Genomic DNA, 18246 nt, shown 5'->3' with positions numbered 1-18246 from the left:
TTAATTTTTGTGCATGCATGGTATAAAAGACGAGGGTAGGGGCAGCATTCAAGATGTAGAAGAAGGTAAATCTGTCTTCTTCCATTGACAGGGACAGAAGAAACTGAGATTTAATTAGTTGTGTGAAAGGGAGAAAGAGGAAAAGGGTTCATATTAATATTTATATATACAACCCGATCGAAAGGCACACAAACATATCAGAGAGATGGCTGGGGTGATGTTTTTGGTTTTGCTCTGCATCTCTGCAGGAACAATGTTGGGAGTCCGGGGTGAAGACCCTTACTTGTTCTTCACATGGAACGTCACCTACGGCACCCTCTCTCCCTTGGGGGTTCCCCAGCAGGTGATTCTCATCAATAATCAGTTCCCCGGACCCAATATCAACTCCACCAGTAATAACAACATTGTCATTAATGTCTTCAATAACCTCGACGAGCCCTTCCTTCTGACATGGAGCGGCATCCAGCAGAGGAAGAATTCATGGCAAGATGGAGTGCTTGGTACCAACTGCCCCATCCTTCCTGGAACCAATTACACCTACCACTTCCAGGTTAAGGACCAGATTGGTAGCTACATCTACTACCCAACCACAGGCATGCACCGTGCAACTGGTGGTTTCGGTGGCCTCCGCATCAATAGTCGTCTACTCATCCCTGTCCCTTATGCTGATCCCGAGGATGATTACACTGTCATTCTCAATGACTGGTACTCTAAGAGCCACACTGCTCTCCAGAAGCTCTTGGATAGCGGTCGCACTCTTGCAAGGCCTGATGGTGTCCTCGTCAATGGCAAGAACGCCAAGGGAGATGGCAAGGATGAGCCTCTCTTCACAATGAAGCCCGGAAAGACATACAAGTACAGAATCTGCAATGCTGGGCTCAAGAATACTCTCAATTTCAGGATCCAAGGCCATACAATGAAGCTTGTGGAGATGGAGGGATCCCATGTGGTGCAAAACGTGTACGAGTCACTCGATGTCCATGTTGGACAATGCTTCAGTGTCCTCGTGACAGCCAACCAAGACCCCAAAGACTACTACATGGTGGCTTCCACCCGATTCAATAAGCAGGTTCTCACCGGCAAGGGCATCATCCGTTACACCAATGGCAAGGGTCCAGCATCACCTGAGCTCCCTGAGGCACCAGTTGGATGGGCTTGGTCTCTCAATCAATTCCGTTCCTTCCGCTGGAACCTTACAGCCAGTGCTGCTAGGCCTAACCCTCAAGGCTCCTACCATTATGGTTCCATCAACATTACCCGCACCATTAAGCTCGTAAATTCGGCTAGCAGAGTAGGTGGCAAGCTTCGCTATGCCCTCAATGGAGTATCTCACGTTAATCCAGAAACACCACTCAAACTTGCTGAGTACTATGGGGTCGCAGACAAGGTGTTCAAGTATGACACCATCCTGGACAGTCCACAAGCCAACGTTGCTAATGCTAAGATTGTCACACAGCCCAATGTCCTTAACCTCACCTTCCGTAACTTCGTTGAGATCATCTTTGAGAACCACGAGAAGAGCATGCAATCATATCACTTAGATGGTTATTCTTTCTTTGCAGTCGCGTAAGTAATTCATTATTCGATAACTGGATGGATTAATTGAACATGCAGTATATATTTAATTATTTTATTGTGATCTCTAACTAACTAACTGGTCTCTATATATATATATATATATAACAGCGTGGAGCCAGGCACTTGGACCCCTGAAAAGAGAAAGCAGTACAATCTCCTTGACGCAGTGAGTAGGACAACCGTTCAGGTCTACCCCAAATCTTGGGCCGCCATCCTTTTGACATTCGACAATGCTGGATTGTGGAACATCAGGTCAGAGATGTGGGAAAGAGCTTATCTAGGACAACAGCTGTATGCCAGTGTTCTTTCCCCTGCACGCTCCCTCAGGGACGAGTACAATCTTCCCGATAATTCCTTACTGTGTGGCATCGTCAAGGACATGCCAAAACCCGCACCTTACAGCATCTAAGATATAGAGTGGCTCATCCTCCATGTGTTAAACCTTTTCAATTTATTCAAGTTACCTTTTTCCAAATTACTATCTTCTTCTTTCTTTTGTATTCATCAAATAAATGTTATGTTCTTTCTCCCTTTCATACAAGCAGAATAACATTGAATCTATATATTTATGTGGCTGCATGCATATGTTTTCACAGCTCTTCCTATTTCAATTGAAGGGGAGCTGTGCTGTGTCATATTTTATACATGAATCGATGGATGAGGATTAAGTTCTTTTAGATATATTAGAATAGAGTGGATGCCGAGTGATGGAGAGAGTTGGATCCAGGCACAAGAGAGCACAGCATCAGGGCAGCAGAAAACAGACTCAGAGCCAAAGTTGACTGAGAGATTTAAGAAATCTTTATACTTCAGCAACGTGGCAGGATTATTTATATGGCTACCTTAAGGCCTTGCAGTTACATTCCTTCAAACTACAACCTATTAAATTGTTATTTATTTATTTATTTATTGCTGGTAATAATTTTACTAATCACTCAATCAAGGCACTACATAGTAAACTTTCATCTTATTATAAAATTTGAAGGCAACATAATACCTTCAAGCAACCCATTAGCGCCAAGCGCGAGGAAACGCTACCTGTTTGGTAATATTTCCTACGACCAGGATAAAAAATCTTATTGAAGCGGCTACTATTTGTACATCTAGAAACGAAGTGAAGAGAAAAAAGAAAAGAATTTCGCTAACAGGAAACCGGTAGTGATATATAATGCACACCCAGAAAATGGTGGTAATAGTTGAACTGATCATCGAAGCTTAACAATTCTGCAATCACTTTGCAGGCCATCTTTACAGCCTCTGAGACATTAAATTGAAACTGGACAATAACATCTGCAATGAGCCTTATTGAAAAATGTAACAACGGTGCCACACTATCAAACTAAACACTAACAATTACAATTATCTGACTCGTTTCTTCAGTTATTCTCTACATACTGTAAAGCATCTCCGAAACTTTTCTGTTCATCATACAGATAAATCGGATTATTTTGAGACTTAAATGAGGAAAGGAAGGGAAGAAGAAACTAACAGAAAAACAGACCGACCACAGTCACACCCTAACCAAACACCTGCTTGCTGCAGCAAAGCAACCCCTTGACAGAATAAACAGTGAAATGGTTCTTCACCGACCCACAATAGTCTCCACCATTCGTTTTTTTCCCCTCTTCAAACCTTCAAATAATGAACATTCATCTTTGAAGAGGGTCTACAGTCCGAACATTTGCTCCTGTCATTCCTTCAATTCGATCTTTGGTTATCTCCACAAAATGACCCACAATCTCATGAAACTGCTTCAGCCCAGAAAGTGGGAGAATTATTGAGGACCTATCATTACCTGCAACCTGCAATTTCGACAGCATTCCATCACAACTTCAAATGGACACCATAAGCCTTCACTTCAGAACACAGAATCATGGATACGTAGCTTTCCTGGCTCTGTAAGGGGTGATTTCACCCCCCCCCCTCCGGAAGTAAAAAAAAAAAAAAGGAAGAAAGACTTATTGGACTATAATTGAAACTTCTCTTAAAATCTCACCTCTGAAATCCTCAGAAAATGACCTCTGTTGTTGCTGCCAAGATCGAAGAAGAATCTTTTCTGATCAACTCTGATTACCTTTGACACCGCGTTACCAATTTCATCCTGTGGGGGCAGTTCAACTGACCTGTCAACATTCAGTTCAGAAGTCGTCACAGATTGGCTACTGTGCCCAGATATGAAGCCAGCCCCTACATCATCAGAAAGTCCAACTAGGCGCTCAGAAGTTTCAGAACTTTGCTGTTGTGGCAGGCATAAAAACATGGATGAAATAATCATAAGTGAGACCCCCTCTAATAAATTAGAAAGTTGCTTTTTTTTTGGCGGAACATATGTAAAAACTGCATCACCTGATTGGGCAGCATAAAAAGTCTTGATGCTTCATTGATCTCAGCCAAAATATTTCTAAACGCTGCCCACCCTTCATCCCGTGAACTTCCAGCAGGAACAATAATAGTACTTCGGTTTCTACTGACAGAAGCTTCAGACACCTGCAAGATATATCTATTAGAGAAGTGAACGCATTGTAGCAAGTTGAATAGGGCCCTGAAGATGGGAAAACAAATTACACAAAGAACGTAGATTTCCTTTCGTTTTCTCTCAAAGCAACAGCATGCATAATGCCTGAAAGTTGAAAGATTACATCTGCTGCTCTGTCACCCTTGCATATGTTCAATCATTCTTTTGCATGCAAATTACATCTGCTAAAAGGTAATTTAAAACCTAAGCAGACTATGTATAACTTCCCCAGAAATTTTGCAAGAATAAGTGGATGTTAGTGAAGATCAGAAAATATTTCAAGATGTTATTACATTTTTTTTCTTAACACTTTGTCTTCTCCTATTTCATTGAAACATAAATATGCCTTTATCTCTTCTTCCATTTTCTTTATTATGCTCCTTTACTTCCTATGAAGTTTTCTCAGTACGCAAAACTACATTGAACAAGTTAGGAGGTTTATATAAACCAGACCTGAACCATATTTTGACTTCGTAGCATCAACAAAGTCTCCAGGAAATAAGGGGCATATAAAATAAATTACAGAATGACAGAAAGAAAGGTTTTGAAGCTGAATGTGTGAGTAAATTGGTAAAATATGCAACTTCTTAAAAGCGACTTTTCATAAGAGTGGATTTTCAGGACAAGCAAAGGAGTCCCTCTGGTAAAATTCTGACCATCCCATGGGATAGGGATATGATGCAGTGGTCACGAATTGCCTAAAAGGGTCTTATAAGTTGCAAGTTCAAATTAGATTCTAGAGCCATTATAGACTGGAAAGACAACTCAGACAGCTCTCTTTCATTAATTGACTTTGGAAGGTATGTGCACATCAAGCACTGCACAAAAGAATGTGGGTTTCTTAAAAAGAGTTGGCTGCTTGCAAACTATAGTCATTGTATAGTTAATAGAGTAATGCTCAGAGAACTCAAATAAAGGCAATTGCAGCTAAAAACTCTCTTCCTGATAGTGCGTCCAGGTTCAGGAGAACTGATTTAGGATGACCAGTGTTTGGACATATCTAGATGTGACTTTTGTTGATACATCCAAAACTGGGACATGAACAAAGCAGGCATTTTGCTAAAAATTCTTAATAAGATCATACTACAATCTGGAAAACTTAAGATCCCATCGGTAGCCAAAGCCTTTCATAAAAAAACCTGTCACCACTTGATGCCTGGTAGCATGAAATCCTATACTCTGCGAGGATTGTTAATATCCTGCCAAATTGCCCTTATAGTTTTAGTGGAAAACTTGCCTAAGAGATTGGAGGCTGGGCATTTAGCTTCAAGTGCAAAGATACAATAATCACCATGTATTACCAGTTCCTCTGCTTTCTATTGATTCCGCTATACATGTTCTTAACAGTTTCTCAAAGACAGCACCTAGCTTAGTGTTAGTTTCAAGGACAACATCCTCAAAATTGCTCTTATTCCTGTTTGATCTAACTAAGATAAACAAAATGCTTTGGGGAATTACCAGCCATCAGTTCTACCCTTCTTTTACATACATTTAAATTCTATTGGGACTAGCACGGTGGAGGTGGTGAGTGAATGCCCTTAGGTTGCATCATCAAGCCTTAATCATTGGCCAGTTACCTCACTGTTCAGTAGGAAAACAATGGAGATCATGAAGGGATAAAGAAGATGATCTAGAAAATTGACTCTTCAAAAGCATTGATAACCGATCCACAGGACAATAACAAGTAAAGACTGACTCTGTTTCGTACTAGTATTAACCTATAGCATGTCATTTACATTATTTTATTAACAACTGCATTTGTAAACTGACTTAGAGGGTAACAACAACTAACCAGAAGAAAACAAATAAAGAACAATAATCCAGAATGATAAGTAAGAAGATTTAAGAGAGAAATTGAAAAACAAACTCTTTTGAGGTCTGCCCTCTTCTGTCTAATCTCAGAATAGAACTTAAAGAGTTGAGCAAAATGAAAGTAATAAAAGAAAATTTCACTCTTGTATAGGACTCGTTATTTGATGGGAAAAAAGCAAAATTTTTATTAGAAAATGGGGAATATACAAAATTAATTTGAGAATGAGTTTTCCTCCAAATTAACAAGCTAGAGGCAACCCAAAGAAGGGAAATAAAAGCATCCTCCGGAATTTAGGAACATTGGTTAAGGAAGTGCCTTTAAATACTCTTGTTGGATTGTGGCGTGGTGAAGGAAGAAATGCTTAACCTATTACTATCCTATGCATGTAGATTTCCGCAAGATGACAAGAGTGAAAAGAGTATTAGGCTCAGCAACTGCTAAGAAGAAGAGCCCACTGAGTGCAAGAGTGATATTTCATAGAAATATGAGGTTAGCAATTTGCAAGCCATCTCAATCCAATATTAGGATAGATAAACAGAAGTACAAAGCAAAAACACAATCTTCTCTAAACCCTAAACCCTGTCACAGACCATAAAATCTTGTTGTTTTGTCTGCTTAACAACAAGAAATAAGAAGCATAGCATTTTACCTTCAAGAAGCGGCCCCTTCTGTTTTCGCCAATGTCAAAGTAGAAAACCTGCCGGTCAGTAATGGGAATTGATTAATCAATTAATTGGAATGAATGGTAATGCTATTGCTGATCAGTGATAGTTCTAATGAAGAGGGAGAGAGAATTAAAGGAAAAAAGAAATGCCTTGGTGTCGAGCTGCAATTCCTTGCTGAAGAGGTCCTGATCATCAGCAGAATTATTAACATAGTAATTGAAGAGATCCAAGAACCAGGAAATCCCGGAGAAGGGAACGATGATGGTGGACCTGGTGGCTGAAGTCTTCTCTGATATCTTCAAGTAACGACCCCGTGGATTCTCTTTTAGATCGAAATAGAAAAGCTTGTGTTCCACTTGTAGAGTCTTGCACATGAGCTCTACATCATTCCCTCCTCCTCCTCCTCCTCCACTGCCACTTGCTCCACCACCAACTCCGCCAGAATTCCCCTCCATCTAATCTACTAGATGGTAATACGGAATTAAGTAGTTTTCACAGATTAAAGAAAGAAGAAGAGCGATGGAGGAGGGGGTAGATCTGAAAGATAATGAGAGACCGCGGCACGCTCCTATTGACAGGAGGAGCGGCAGCAGCAGCAAGTATTTGAGTAGTAGAAGAAGGGGTTTAGGAGGGATGATATGGATGTCGTGATAGGATTTTAGTTTAGGGTTTGGAGAGAAAGGAGGAGAGGAGAAGCTAAGCTAAGCAGGAGTAGCCAGGAGGGATAACGAACGAACCACCATGCCATTGACTCGGGTCTATTTTTCCTTCTTTTCTTTAATTTTTATTATTAAAAAATAGAAGTAAAATCCCCCTACAATAAAACACAACTAGTCTAGTAAAGTAAACTCTGTCTCTCTCTCTCTCTCTCTCTCTCTCCCCCTCTGCGAAGTGTAATGAAATGAAGCCTCCTCCCTCTTCAATGAGTGAAAATTCTTTTGAACGAAACAGAACCAGGAGGCTTCTTGTGTTCCTTTTTAACCTGTTGTTTGGAGTTGGAGTTAAGTTACTGGTGTTGAAGCTGGAGAGGAGCGCGCTTTGCCCCGTTCTCTTTGAACTCACTGGACCACTGCTCCTGTAGTCCTAGTACAAAAGTGTTAATAGCAACTTGGCCACTACTACCCTCCCCCCTTGTCTTGTTTACCTTGGTTTTACCCCACCAGTCTACATGTCCTACGCTGTCATGTCCTGTTCATTTAATCCAAATCTAAGCTGCTGCTGCTGCTGCTTTCACTTCTCCAGTATAACAGTTTTCTCATCCAGCAACTTCTTTACACTCGCCCCCTGTTTCTTTTGTCCTCTTCTTTTCACTCACCCATCAGGTAGTCGCCACCTAGCTAAAAAATCATCTTACCAAAACAATATAAAATAACTAAAAAATCAAATCTTTTTTCCTTCTTTAGTTCATAAGATGTCAGTAGGAAAGCCCAGAAATCGTTACAGTTCGACGATCTTTTTTCCCTCTTTTAGCATCAAGTTATGATTTATTCTTTATTTTTTTTGTCTTGGTGAGAGATTAATTAAAATTCTTTCTACGGAAGCAATTTAACGAGTTACTCAAATTGAGAGGATTTTCAATCGCGCGGAAGGAGGGGTGGCATTTATTTTCCCTGTGAGGCCTAAATTCATAAGACTCAAAACTCTCTCTTTGCGGGCTGGGCGCTGCCGGGCTTCCTTGTGGTTTGTTGGCTTGTCTGCAAATTCACAAGCTGATGGTTATGTCCTCATGGGTTTGAAGGCTGCTAGAGAGAGTGAGTAGAATGCTGGGTGGTGAATATTTGAACTCCAAGAAAAGCAATAGGACCATGCTCCTCCTCTACTGCAGCTCCCTTGTTTCATCATCATCAATTTTGATTTCCTTGATTGCCCATTCCTCTCATCTCAAGCACATCCACCAGACACATGCCTTCATGCTTCTCAGAGCTCTCGATACAGACAATCTGCTCCTCAGTCGATTCATTCACGCTTGCTCTTCTCTTGGCTTCTATTCCTATGCTTACTCTCTCTTCACCTCCATCACCCATGCCCCTGACATCTATCTCTACAACAACATCATCAAAGTTCTCTCTTCCTCTCCCACCCACCCCAAAGCTTCAATCAATCTTTACAATAACATCCAACTTGCTGGCTTGCGACCTGATTCCTACTCTTTCCCTTTCGCTCTCAAGGCCGTCACTCGATTTTCATCGATCCAGACTGGGAGGCAACTTCACTCTCAATCCATTCGCTTTGGCCTCCACTCTAACCTTCACGTCCTTACGGCCTTTGTCCAGATGTACTCCTCCTTCGGCTCTGGTTGCATTTGTGATGCGCGCAAGATGTTTGATGGAATGAGCATGTCGACAGGAGATGTCGCTCTTTGGAACGCAATGCTTAATGGGTATGCTAAGCTTGGTGACCTCTGTAATGCTCGAGATTTATTTGAACGTATGCCTCAAAGAAACGTTATCTCCTGGACAGCTCTCATTACTGGGTATGCGCAGGCGAATCGGCCCCACGATGCCATTGCTTTGTTTCGTAGAATGCAGCTCGAGAATGTGGAGCCTGATGAAATTGCCATGTTAGTTGCGCTTACTGCTTGTGCCAGACTGGGTGCGTTGGAGCTGGGGGAGTGGATTCGTCACTACATTGACAGACTTGGATTATTGACTACAAATATCCCTCTCAACAACGCACTTATAGACATGTATGCGAAGTCTGGCGACATTAAAAGGGCATTACAAGTATTCGAGAATATGAATCATAAAACTATCATAACATGGACAACAATGATTGCTGGACTAGCTTTGCACGGACTTGGAACAGAAGCCCTTGAAATGTTCTCTCGAATGGAAAGGGCAAGAGTTAAGCCAAATGACATCACTTTCATTGCCATCCTTTCCGCTTGTAGCCATGTGGGATTGGTACAAACCGGTAGATGGTATTTTAACCGTATGGTATCTAGGTATGGGATTGAACCCAAGATTGAGCATTATGGCTGCATGATTGATTTACTTGGGCGCGCTGGTCACCTCAAAGAGGCACGAACACTACTTGCTCAGATGCCATTCGAGCCTAACGCGGTTATATGGGGGTCTCTTCTTGCTGCTTGTAATACTCATGGTGATCCTGAGCTTGGAGAGCTCGCATTGCAGCATCTATTAGAGTTGGAGCCTGATAACAGCGGAAACTATGCACTTTTATCGAATATTTATGCTTCTCGTGGTAGATGGAATGAGTCTCGGGTGGTGAGAAAGGTGATGTGGGATGCAGGAGTTAAAAAAATTCCAGGAGGAAGTCTTATTGAAGTGAATAACAGAGTTCATGAGTTTATTGCAGGAGAGACTTCGCATTCTCAGTTTGATAGGATACAGGAAGTTCTAAGCAAGATAAATCGGCAATTAGGACTTTCTCAGCATTTCGAGAAGGAAAGTGGTGCGCTGCTTGAATTGGGATAGGACGCACTTCTACTTCCAAAGATGCATGATCTATTACCAAATCAACTTCTGGTTGCATTGGATAACTAAATGCTGTGACCATCTGAAAACCTGCCCCGCCTCACATGTACGACAGACATCTCATTTCTCATCAAGGAGGTATGTCTTTGCAAAACCTGCATATTTTTCTGAGCTGTTGGTAGATTTTCATGCACACCCAAATTGTTTTTCCTTTTCATTTCCTGCTTCCAATGTTTTATTTCTTGTGCTAAATATAATGTCAAGTGTACCATACAGAATTGAAAATTTCATTTGCAAAAATGATTAGTGAGTGGAGCATTAATATTCAAACACGATAAACTGTTAATATTGAGGATCCTTTTTCATTTCAAAAAAATGGGTCAATAAATAATCAGCATGTTTGCCACCTTCCCCCAAGATTCTATGTAGTTCTAGTTATCGAATACTGCCAGTACATTTTGTGAGTCCTCGTTCAGAAAATTGAACAAGACAGTTATTATAATTGTATAGAAGAAAAATAAAATTACAGAGGTCTTACAACATAAGGATACTTGTTGCAAAATGGCTCTAACATATCCCAATGTTGTAGGGATAATAAAGATGAAATGAGCATATTGTATACAGACAGAAAGGAAAATGTATAGATATACATATCCGTCGGAGCTGCTTCATAGCATTAAACCGTAGAAGAAATCGTGGTCGAATCCCAGGTCATAAAGCCCCAATCCTAGAAGAGCACTGGAGCATAAAATCTCAATTTTCTGTTTAACAAGATGGCATATTCCTGGCCAAGATATGAGCAAATTGTAAGATGGTGGACTTTGACCTTACTAAATAGGAATAAATGTAAGATAATTTATTTTTCATTTTATGGAAGTTAGCAAAGAGGGCTTGTTGCAGAGAAAGTAAAGAAAAGGAAAACAAAACAAAACAAAACAAAACAAAAAAAAGGTGATGGGAGGTTGGCCACTGTTCCATTATAACAATGAACATGGTCAAGGCATGAGAGAAATATTTGGTTTAGACATCAAAGTTCTTACCTGTGTTCTGTAATTTTCCTTCTGGTTTACCAAATGTCACAGCTAAGTTCTCATGATTTTCACTGTTCATAAATAAAGCTGAGTTCAACTGAAGGAGGCCATGTCTTGTCTCTTTTGCCAACGACTGAAAGGAGTAAAAGCCTTGCCTTTCACTGTCTTCCATATTTGATTCAGTGGGTGCTTGCTGACAGCTTGATTCCAGTTCTAACATGGCAAAGGAGACACCAGAATCCCTTATTGAACAAACGGAAGTAGTAAATAATTCAGATGGACAACATTCACTGCGCCCACTTATCTTTAGCAGGAAATAGTCTGAACATTGTATTTTGCCTTCTGGTGCCTTTGTAGTTGACATATCATTGACGCTGTTGCCATCCTCACATTCTTCAAGACTAGGAAAACACCCATCTTGTGGAGAAAAAGTGTCGTATTCACTATCCCCTGCTAATACATCGCCCACAGAAAGCTGTAGTTTTTGTACCATTGTTTCCCCCCCGGTTGTCTGTAATAGAGAAGTGACATCTGATCTTGAGTCCTCATTAAATAAATCTTTTAACATTTTCAGTGGGTTTTCCATGACCGCTTCTGATATGGGCTTTCCAACTGCCCCTGTGGTTGCGAGATCATTTATCTTATCATGGCTGACAACTTGCTTTGCATATGCATAGTCATGCACATTCTCGTCAAAAAAATTGTCTGCTTTGCTCTCTACTGTACTCTTATGTTTCTTCTCGGGAATAGGAACAGCTAAAACCCGTTTTTTCCTTTGAGTGCAACCACTTAGAGTGGATTCACTCTTCTGTAGATGTAGCCAGCTATCAATCTTAGAAAATTTGACACAGTTGATTTTGTTCATCTGTCTACTGCTATTTTTCTGAATGTGACTGATGCCTGCCTTTTGACTAATCAAGTTCCTTGGTGCTCTTTCTTGTTCATGGAGGCCATTAAATTTAAAACCACTTTCAGTTGTGTCTTGGCTGTATTCTGTTGCATCATCAGTACTATCTTTCATGTTCAAACCTGCCAAACAGCTAGATCTGGAAAAACTGTGGTCTGAATTGTTTTCTGAATGATCCTTTACAGGGAAACTCACAGACTCTGCTCGATGAAATGTTGGTCTTCTCCTTCTTGCAAGGACTGTGCCATCTCTTCCTTCAGAAGTTTGATACCTCGTCCCAGATTTTCTTCGGCTGCAAATGGTAGGCCTCATAAATCTTGGTAACTTTGATAAAGGACTCGCTGTAATATCTACTATCCTGCTCTTTGTAAGTGGTTCTTCTATAGAAGAATGGTATGCCTCCATTTGCTCCTCAGATGATGCACTTGTCCCTGTTAGATTTTCTAATTTCTTGTTTAATATTTCAATGTCACTTCTAGCAAGCAGCCACTCATCTTCAATATGTTTCATCTTTTGCTGCAGGTTTGCCATTGCAACTTCCTTCTTCTCTTTTGCTTCCTGATGATTAACGTCCACCTCATTGGTCAGATGATCTAGTATTTTATTTTACTTGCTACTTCAATTGTTCACAAGAATATGCCAATATGTTTTGCTACAGATAAATAAAAATGTAATTATGTTTATGATATTATATTCAACAGACATATGGATCTCATTGCTGGTCAATATGTACTTTATAGGACTTGAAACATGGTTGTGAAAGAGTTTCCAAAATTATTCAAAGTGATGTAGTTAAATTTTTTTTAGCTGTCATCATTCAAGAAAATTCCATCAAGAGGTTAATTTATGCGTTTTTGGACCCAATACTTGTGCTTTTCGTTGGACGAGGGTAATGTAAACAAGCACAATCTTAAATAAGTATGTTTGCCTACTTACAATTGTACCCTCATTTCCTAGGTGAACACCTTTCACCCTTGTTGCAAAATTTAAAGAACATATGGTCTCACACAAATCTTCTTCTTTGGGACTGACATGGACCAGCATTATTGTTTTTGAATCATTACCTGTAATGCAGAAGATGGTCTATGAGTTCCACGCTTTCTAACAACAAATATGTCTATCAGTTATTTTCTTAAAGAAGTCACATAACATGTTTAAGGAATAAATAACAGATATGGGTGAATGATGACACTGATTTAAATTTTTGTTTGAGAATTATTATGGTACTCCAAATGAGGTAAGAACAGATCCCCCTGTGAATGGTTAGCGGCTGTAATCACATAGAAAGAAGTATGGACATGATTAAGGATTGTTACCTAGAGAATCTTTGAGAACTTGTGTCAGCTTGCTATTCCTGTCAAAGTAAAAGGGATAATTTAGTTTTTAATTGAGACTCTGGAGAAGCCGCCATTATCTAGCCACCCATGATTTTTAGGTTTGGAAAAGCTGATGAAGCATTTCTGTTTACATTTAGAATCTTGGAAAGGAAGAGGAAACTATTTCCTTTTTTCACTTAATACTAGAGAACAGGCCAATCTGAGAGAATTCAGTTTTTTTTTCTTTTTTTTCTTTTGTAATCCTTTTCTAAATGACAGTTCAATGCTATACATGCTCTGATGGAAGATATGGGTGAAATAGGGTTGGGTTGGGTGGCCAAAACGCTCAGATACCGAGAAAATAAGAGTTTGGTGAGTTCGCTGTTACCTGTAAGGTATGTGATGCTTTTTCCTTTGGAGGGCACTGATCACATTCCCAAGGGCAGAGAGTGACAAATTAATGGCTTTTCCTTCATTGAGTCTTTTGCCCCATGCCTTTGTCTTCAGTACACGCTCGCTTCCCCCGAGATCAACTAACCATATTTTATTTGTTTCCCTTCGCCTTTCAGGAGCATTGAAGCAAGTTATTGCTACCCGTATCATGCTATTGTGAGCAATATAGAAGAACAAGATTAGAACAGAGGATAATAACTGCCCTTTATTGAAGAATCTTCTGGAATCAGTCCATGTATCAAGGCAACTGCGTGACTGCTCTATTCTCATGCTGAACTACACTGACACATAAGAGTCTAATTAGGGAAATTCGATTACCAGTGAGATCGGCTAGATGTCAGGTTGGAATTTGTTGAGGCGGTTGATCTGAAACGGCAGCCCAATCTGTACAGCCTCAGAGCTTGGTTGAAGTCGTTCACTTTAATGGCCACAAGGTTGTCGATTTCGACTCCTCCCGTTGGATCTGTTTGTATTGAAAGGCTGTATTTAGAGATTTTGGATTATGTTAGAAAGGATTGCCTTAATACTTTCGAAATGGTTGAACTAGATAAACCCGTGTATTGAAACATTTAGGGTATGAGAATATACCAAGGTGGCATAGGATCTGTTGCTTTTGTTGGTTTGGGGACAAGCAAGTCCTTAAGATTTCCCATGTATATCTCGAGCATACTGAAACTGATGAGAAATGCATGGTTACTGTCTACTGCTTGTTTAAATAGAGCCTCCATGGCCCTTGGCACTATGCCTGGAGCGTCTTCATCACCTTCCTAGGATATATTAAACCAAGAACAACACAAGGTCAGAGGACACGGATGGAGGTTGAATACACTAAGCCATGTAGGATTATTGTGTCTTCAGCACAGTGTGTGTCCTTTGGCTGTGTCGTTTACCTCTGAAACACCTAAATATGCTATGAGTGAAGTGTTAGCTGGTTCTCACCATTGTGAAAGTTTTTCCTGTTCCCGTTTGCCCATATGCAAAAATGCAGGCATTGTAGCCATCAAGGACTGATTTGATGATGGGTTCAACTTCTGTAAAAACTTCATCTGAAAGCGACCAACTATTAAAGCATGATCGTGATAAATGACGATAAAATAGCTTTCTACTTGCTTTTTGGTTGGAGGAAGAAAAGGAAATGAAATAATCAGAGACTTGATTTACGTCAAGCACCTTGGGATGAACCTGGGTGGAGAACCTTGTCAAAATTGTAACTCTTGCTCTTGCTGTCCGTAAGCTTTAGAACAACTTTATTTGAATCCGATGCGACGACTGGTCTTAAATGACCGCAATTCTCCCCAGATGTGAAAGGTCTTATTCTACAAAATACACGGATGTTCCCTGCATGGCATTTATTAAACTGTAGTCAATTTGGCATATGCATGAAGTGTCAGCCCATCAACTTGCCTGTCTCTTGTCAAGCTATCACAATAAAAGAAACCTGACTAACCTTTCAAGTCCAGGAACTCGTTTAGGATTTGCCTCCTCTTTATGTTCAGTTGGTTTATGTGGTTAGTCAAGACAGTTCGCTCATCTGTTCGCGGGAAAATAAATTTTATACAAGGGAGTGAGCAATAATTATATGAATAATAACGAACAGAGGTGCATCTAGATTTATGAAAGCAAAAGTGCTTCTTTTTTTTACCTTTTATCTTTGAAATTGCACTGCAGTCGTCGTCATCTTCATCATCTTCATTAATATCAGAGTTGGTTGGCTGCATTTCAACTGATTTTTCAGATGGAAGGGTTTTTATTATATCGCAAACTGATTTAACCCAGTTGGAAGTTAGATTTGCCTTTATCCCTAGTAGGGAATGAAGGGATTCAGCAAGATTTCTAACAGGTTTTCTTGAATCCATCTTTTCTGCTTCCCAGTACTAGTCTGTGGAAAATATATGATTTCTTTGTTCCATTTCTCTACATGACTTGCTGCTCTTTATTCCAAATTCACACTCTGCAGCTGAACAAGGAAAATGTAGTCTGTAGAGCAGATAGCATTGAGCTAGTCTAGTTTGAACAAGAACCTTGACTTTCAGAAATAATAAAGATCGAATCCTTCACATTTTAAGTAATGGCCGAAACTACTAAGAGACTATAATTGCAGCAAAGGTAGAATGAATTTCTTGTATGCCAAGTTGTTGATATGTCAAGTAGTGTTAAAAAAACATGGTGAACTCAAGAAACAGCCAACAATATTCTGTTGAATTAAACAGGACAGTGAAGTAAACAATACAAGATAAGATTTCTGGTTTTCTGTACCTCTCTAAAGAAAAATGTACAGTGATGCATAGAATCGTATTTTAAAATTAATGAACTGACAACAAACACAGATTAAGGGGGGGAGTGAAATATTAAGTTTTCGAGGAACCAGATGAAAGAAAATACCAGCAGTATTATGGCTATGGCTGAGGCTAAAACGGCACTTGAGACCCGAGACCATCCACAGCTAGCATGGTCGGTCCTGGACCAATTAGACACAGGATCAATCATACACCATTAACAGAAAATCCTTTCAGTGATGAAAAAACCTTAATTTGAATGGTAACAGTAGCCCTGATGACATGAAACTTCCATAGCTAGCTAGAAAAAGGAAAGAGAAGAGATTAAATCAGGCCATGGTGGTGGTTCTATGCTGAACTGCGAGTAATATTTGTCGTTGTTGCAACTATGACAGCTGAAAGATCACTTGTTTTATCTGAAACTTAAACCACATGCGAGACTAGAAGATATGAAACACCGAAGCATTTAACTAGTGTTGGCGCTATTCTAACTATAGCATCATGACAAAAGACCTGCCTACCTTGCCCTGCGTGAATACAGAGTACTAGGGAGAGAGAAGAGAGAGAGTTGTCTCTGTTACTCTGCTGGTGAAGGACCCATGTACCATACACCATGCCCCAACAAACATGATGCATGTAATTCACTCGGCTAGTACTTCTTCTTCTTCTTCTTCTTCTTTAGATGATTATCAGAGTAAAAGACTCTTGTTACAAAATCCAATTTGCTGATGAATAAAATTTTTACCGAGTGTTTGAATGAGGGTGATTACTTTAAGAAGTCGATGAAGGGTGATAGAAGACCCGTACCTGTAAAACAAATTTTTTTAAATAATTTTTTAATAAAAAAATTGTAATAAATAAAGAATAAATATCTCATGTATAATATTAATATTGATCAAAATATAGTAAGTTTTTTTAAGATTGTTATGCACTTAATGATGTAAAGAGATGATTATTCTTAATTTTTAATATTTTTATATTAAAAAACATGAGAATAAATAAACAAATCCATGTTACGCAGTATGGGATCTAAAAACCTAATATAATTTTGGTTTGGAATGATTTCAAACTCAAGAATAATAGGTTTAATTCCTTGTTAGATTCATATGTATTTTAGCCCGCGCAGCTGAACTTAAAGATATTTGGGTTTATTATTTTTTTAGAACCACATGCATTTGGGCAGATAATATTACTGAACTTAAGGATATTGGGTTTAGTACCTCTTCATGTTCATATGTACTTGAACTCAACACATAGTTGAATCTTATGATATTAAATGTAACACCTTATCAAATTTATATATATTTAAACTTAGTACATAATTAAACCCAATAATATTAAATTTGTTATCTTATCATACCAACATAGATTTGAACTCAATATATAATTTAACCTGGTGAAATTAGGTATAACACATCATTGAACCCACATTTAATCGTACTCGGATACCTTACATTATTACCTTCGACCTTTTAACGTGTCAAAGATATATTGATTCATAATAATAATAATAATAATACTGGTCGATCATTGATGAGCTGCATGCTTACGTAATCTATATGCTATTGATTAAGGACTTGATCATAAATATTTCCATGGCAGATAGATAGCTAGCGAGCTAGCCGACCGTAATAATCTATATACTAGCTAGTCTTTTTGATATATAGTATGGTCCATCTTTCTTTATCTCGTGATAATCTTCATTCTTCAATGTTAATTGGTGTGCAAACCACGTCAGAATAGACCAATGAATGGGCCAGAGAAAATACAGTTCCATCTTACGATAAAGACACAAAAAACAAGAAATATATTGTTGATTTTATAAGGAGGGGGGCCTATGATCGATCATTTCAATAATTAGAGTGAGACTTAAGCCTATGATCGATCGATCTGAACAGTGTTGTTGTTTTTTGTTTTGTTTTTTTATTTAGGACCATGAATACATTGGGAACAAAACAATCCAACCCAACATCTGAACACATTCATTCGATAATGGAATAACATAATAATTCAAACCTTCCCTTGCATGCAGTGGAGATCAGCAGAGTTTGGATGTCAGAACCCCAAAGGTGGCAAATAGAAAATCCAGATGGGATCTCCCATTTCCTGTTAGGAAAGGTTAGAGATAGGACATCGGATTCTGTCAGGACCAGAGGTATGCAGGATATTTAATTACTAAGACTACATGGTTTCGAGCAGTCCACTATCCTTTATGCGCTACTGTGCATGTGAAATTCTTTGAAACAGCCGACATA

General features: G+C 39.3%; 4 protein-coding genes across 10 annotated transcripts; 2 read left to right on the top strand and 2 right to left on the bottom strand.

The window, feature by feature from the left end:
* The first annotated feature begins 205 nt into the window (after positions 1-205).
* LOC118062593 (L-ascorbate oxidase homolog) lies at positions 206-2648 on the top strand. The gene is made up of 2 exons (XM_035076410.2): positions 206-1566; positions 1687-2648. Exons 1-2 carry the CDS (start codon positions 206-208, stop codon positions 1985-1987), a joined length of 1662 nt encoding a protein of 553 aa, XP_034932301.1. The 3' UTR covers positions 1988-2648.
* Positions 2649-2848: 200 nt separating this feature from the next.
* Positions 2849-7366, bottom strand: LOC118062603 (transcription factor Pur-alpha 1). Its single transcript, XM_035076428.2, has 5 exons — positions 6721-7366; positions 6556-6603; positions 3925-4065; positions 3575-3814; positions 2849-3380 (listed from the first exon to the last, which is right to left on the bottom strand). Exons 1-5 carry the CDS (start codon positions 7024-7026, stop codon positions 3228-3230), a joined length of 888 nt encoding a protein of 295 aa, XP_034932319.1. The 5' UTR covers positions 7027-7366; the 3' UTR covers positions 2849-3227.
* Positions 7367-7727: 361 nt separating this feature from the next.
* LOC118062601 (pentatricopeptide repeat-containing protein At5g56310) lies at positions 7728-14346 on the top strand. 4 transcript variants are annotated; one of them, XM_035076424.2, is made up of 5 exons: positions 7728-10146; positions 12132-12247; positions 12469-12529; positions 13585-13657; positions 13832-14346. In XM_035076424.2, exon 1 carries the CDS (start codon positions 8332-8334, stop codon positions 10006-10008), a length of 1677 nt encoding a protein of 558 aa, XP_034932315.1. In that variant the 5' UTR covers positions 7728-8331; the 3' UTR covers positions 10009-10146; positions 12132-12247; positions 12469-12529; positions 13585-13657; positions 13832-14346. The 4 variants fall into 4 exon arrangements, with proteins under 4 accessions (XP_034932315.1, XP_034932316.1, XP_073260673.1 ...); XM_035076425.2 differs by lacking the exon at positions 13585-13657; XM_073404572.1 differs by having other exon boundaries at positions 13585-14346.
* Positions 10465-16736, bottom strand: LOC118062600 (kinesin-like protein KIN-14T). 4 transcript variants are annotated; one of them, XM_035076421.2, is made up of 13 exons: positions 16513-16736; positions 16098-16173; positions 15358-15692; positions 15163-15246; positions 14886-15053; positions 14655-14761; positions 14304-14482; positions 14034-14195; positions 13651-13866; positions 13263-13300; positions 12883-13010; positions 11049-12504; positions 10465-10792 (listed from the first exon to the last, which is right to left on the bottom strand). In XM_035076421.2, exons 3-13 carry the CDS (start codon positions 15569-15571, stop codon positions 10677-10679), a joined length of 2868 nt encoding a protein of 955 aa, XP_034932312.1. In that variant the 5' UTR covers positions 15572-15692; positions 16098-16173; positions 16513-16736; the 3' UTR covers positions 10465-10676. The 4 variants fall into 4 exon arrangements, with proteins under 4 accessions (XP_034932312.1, XP_034932310.1, XP_073260672.1 ...); XM_035076419.2 differs by having other exon boundaries at positions 15358-15672; XM_073404571.1 differs by having other exon boundaries at positions 15358-16292.
* Between the last annotated feature and the right edge of the window lie 1510 nt (positions 16737-18246).

Source organism: Populus alba, chromosome 14 (genome assembly GCF_005239225.2).
Source record: "Populus alba chromosome 14, ASM523922v2, whole genome shotgun sequence".
NCBI lineage: Eukaryota > Viridiplantae > Streptophyta > Magnoliopsida > Malpighiales > Salicaceae > Populus > Populus alba.
Note: the sequence above shows the minus strand (reverse complement) of the source record. Positions and strands in the feature narration are given on the sequence as shown.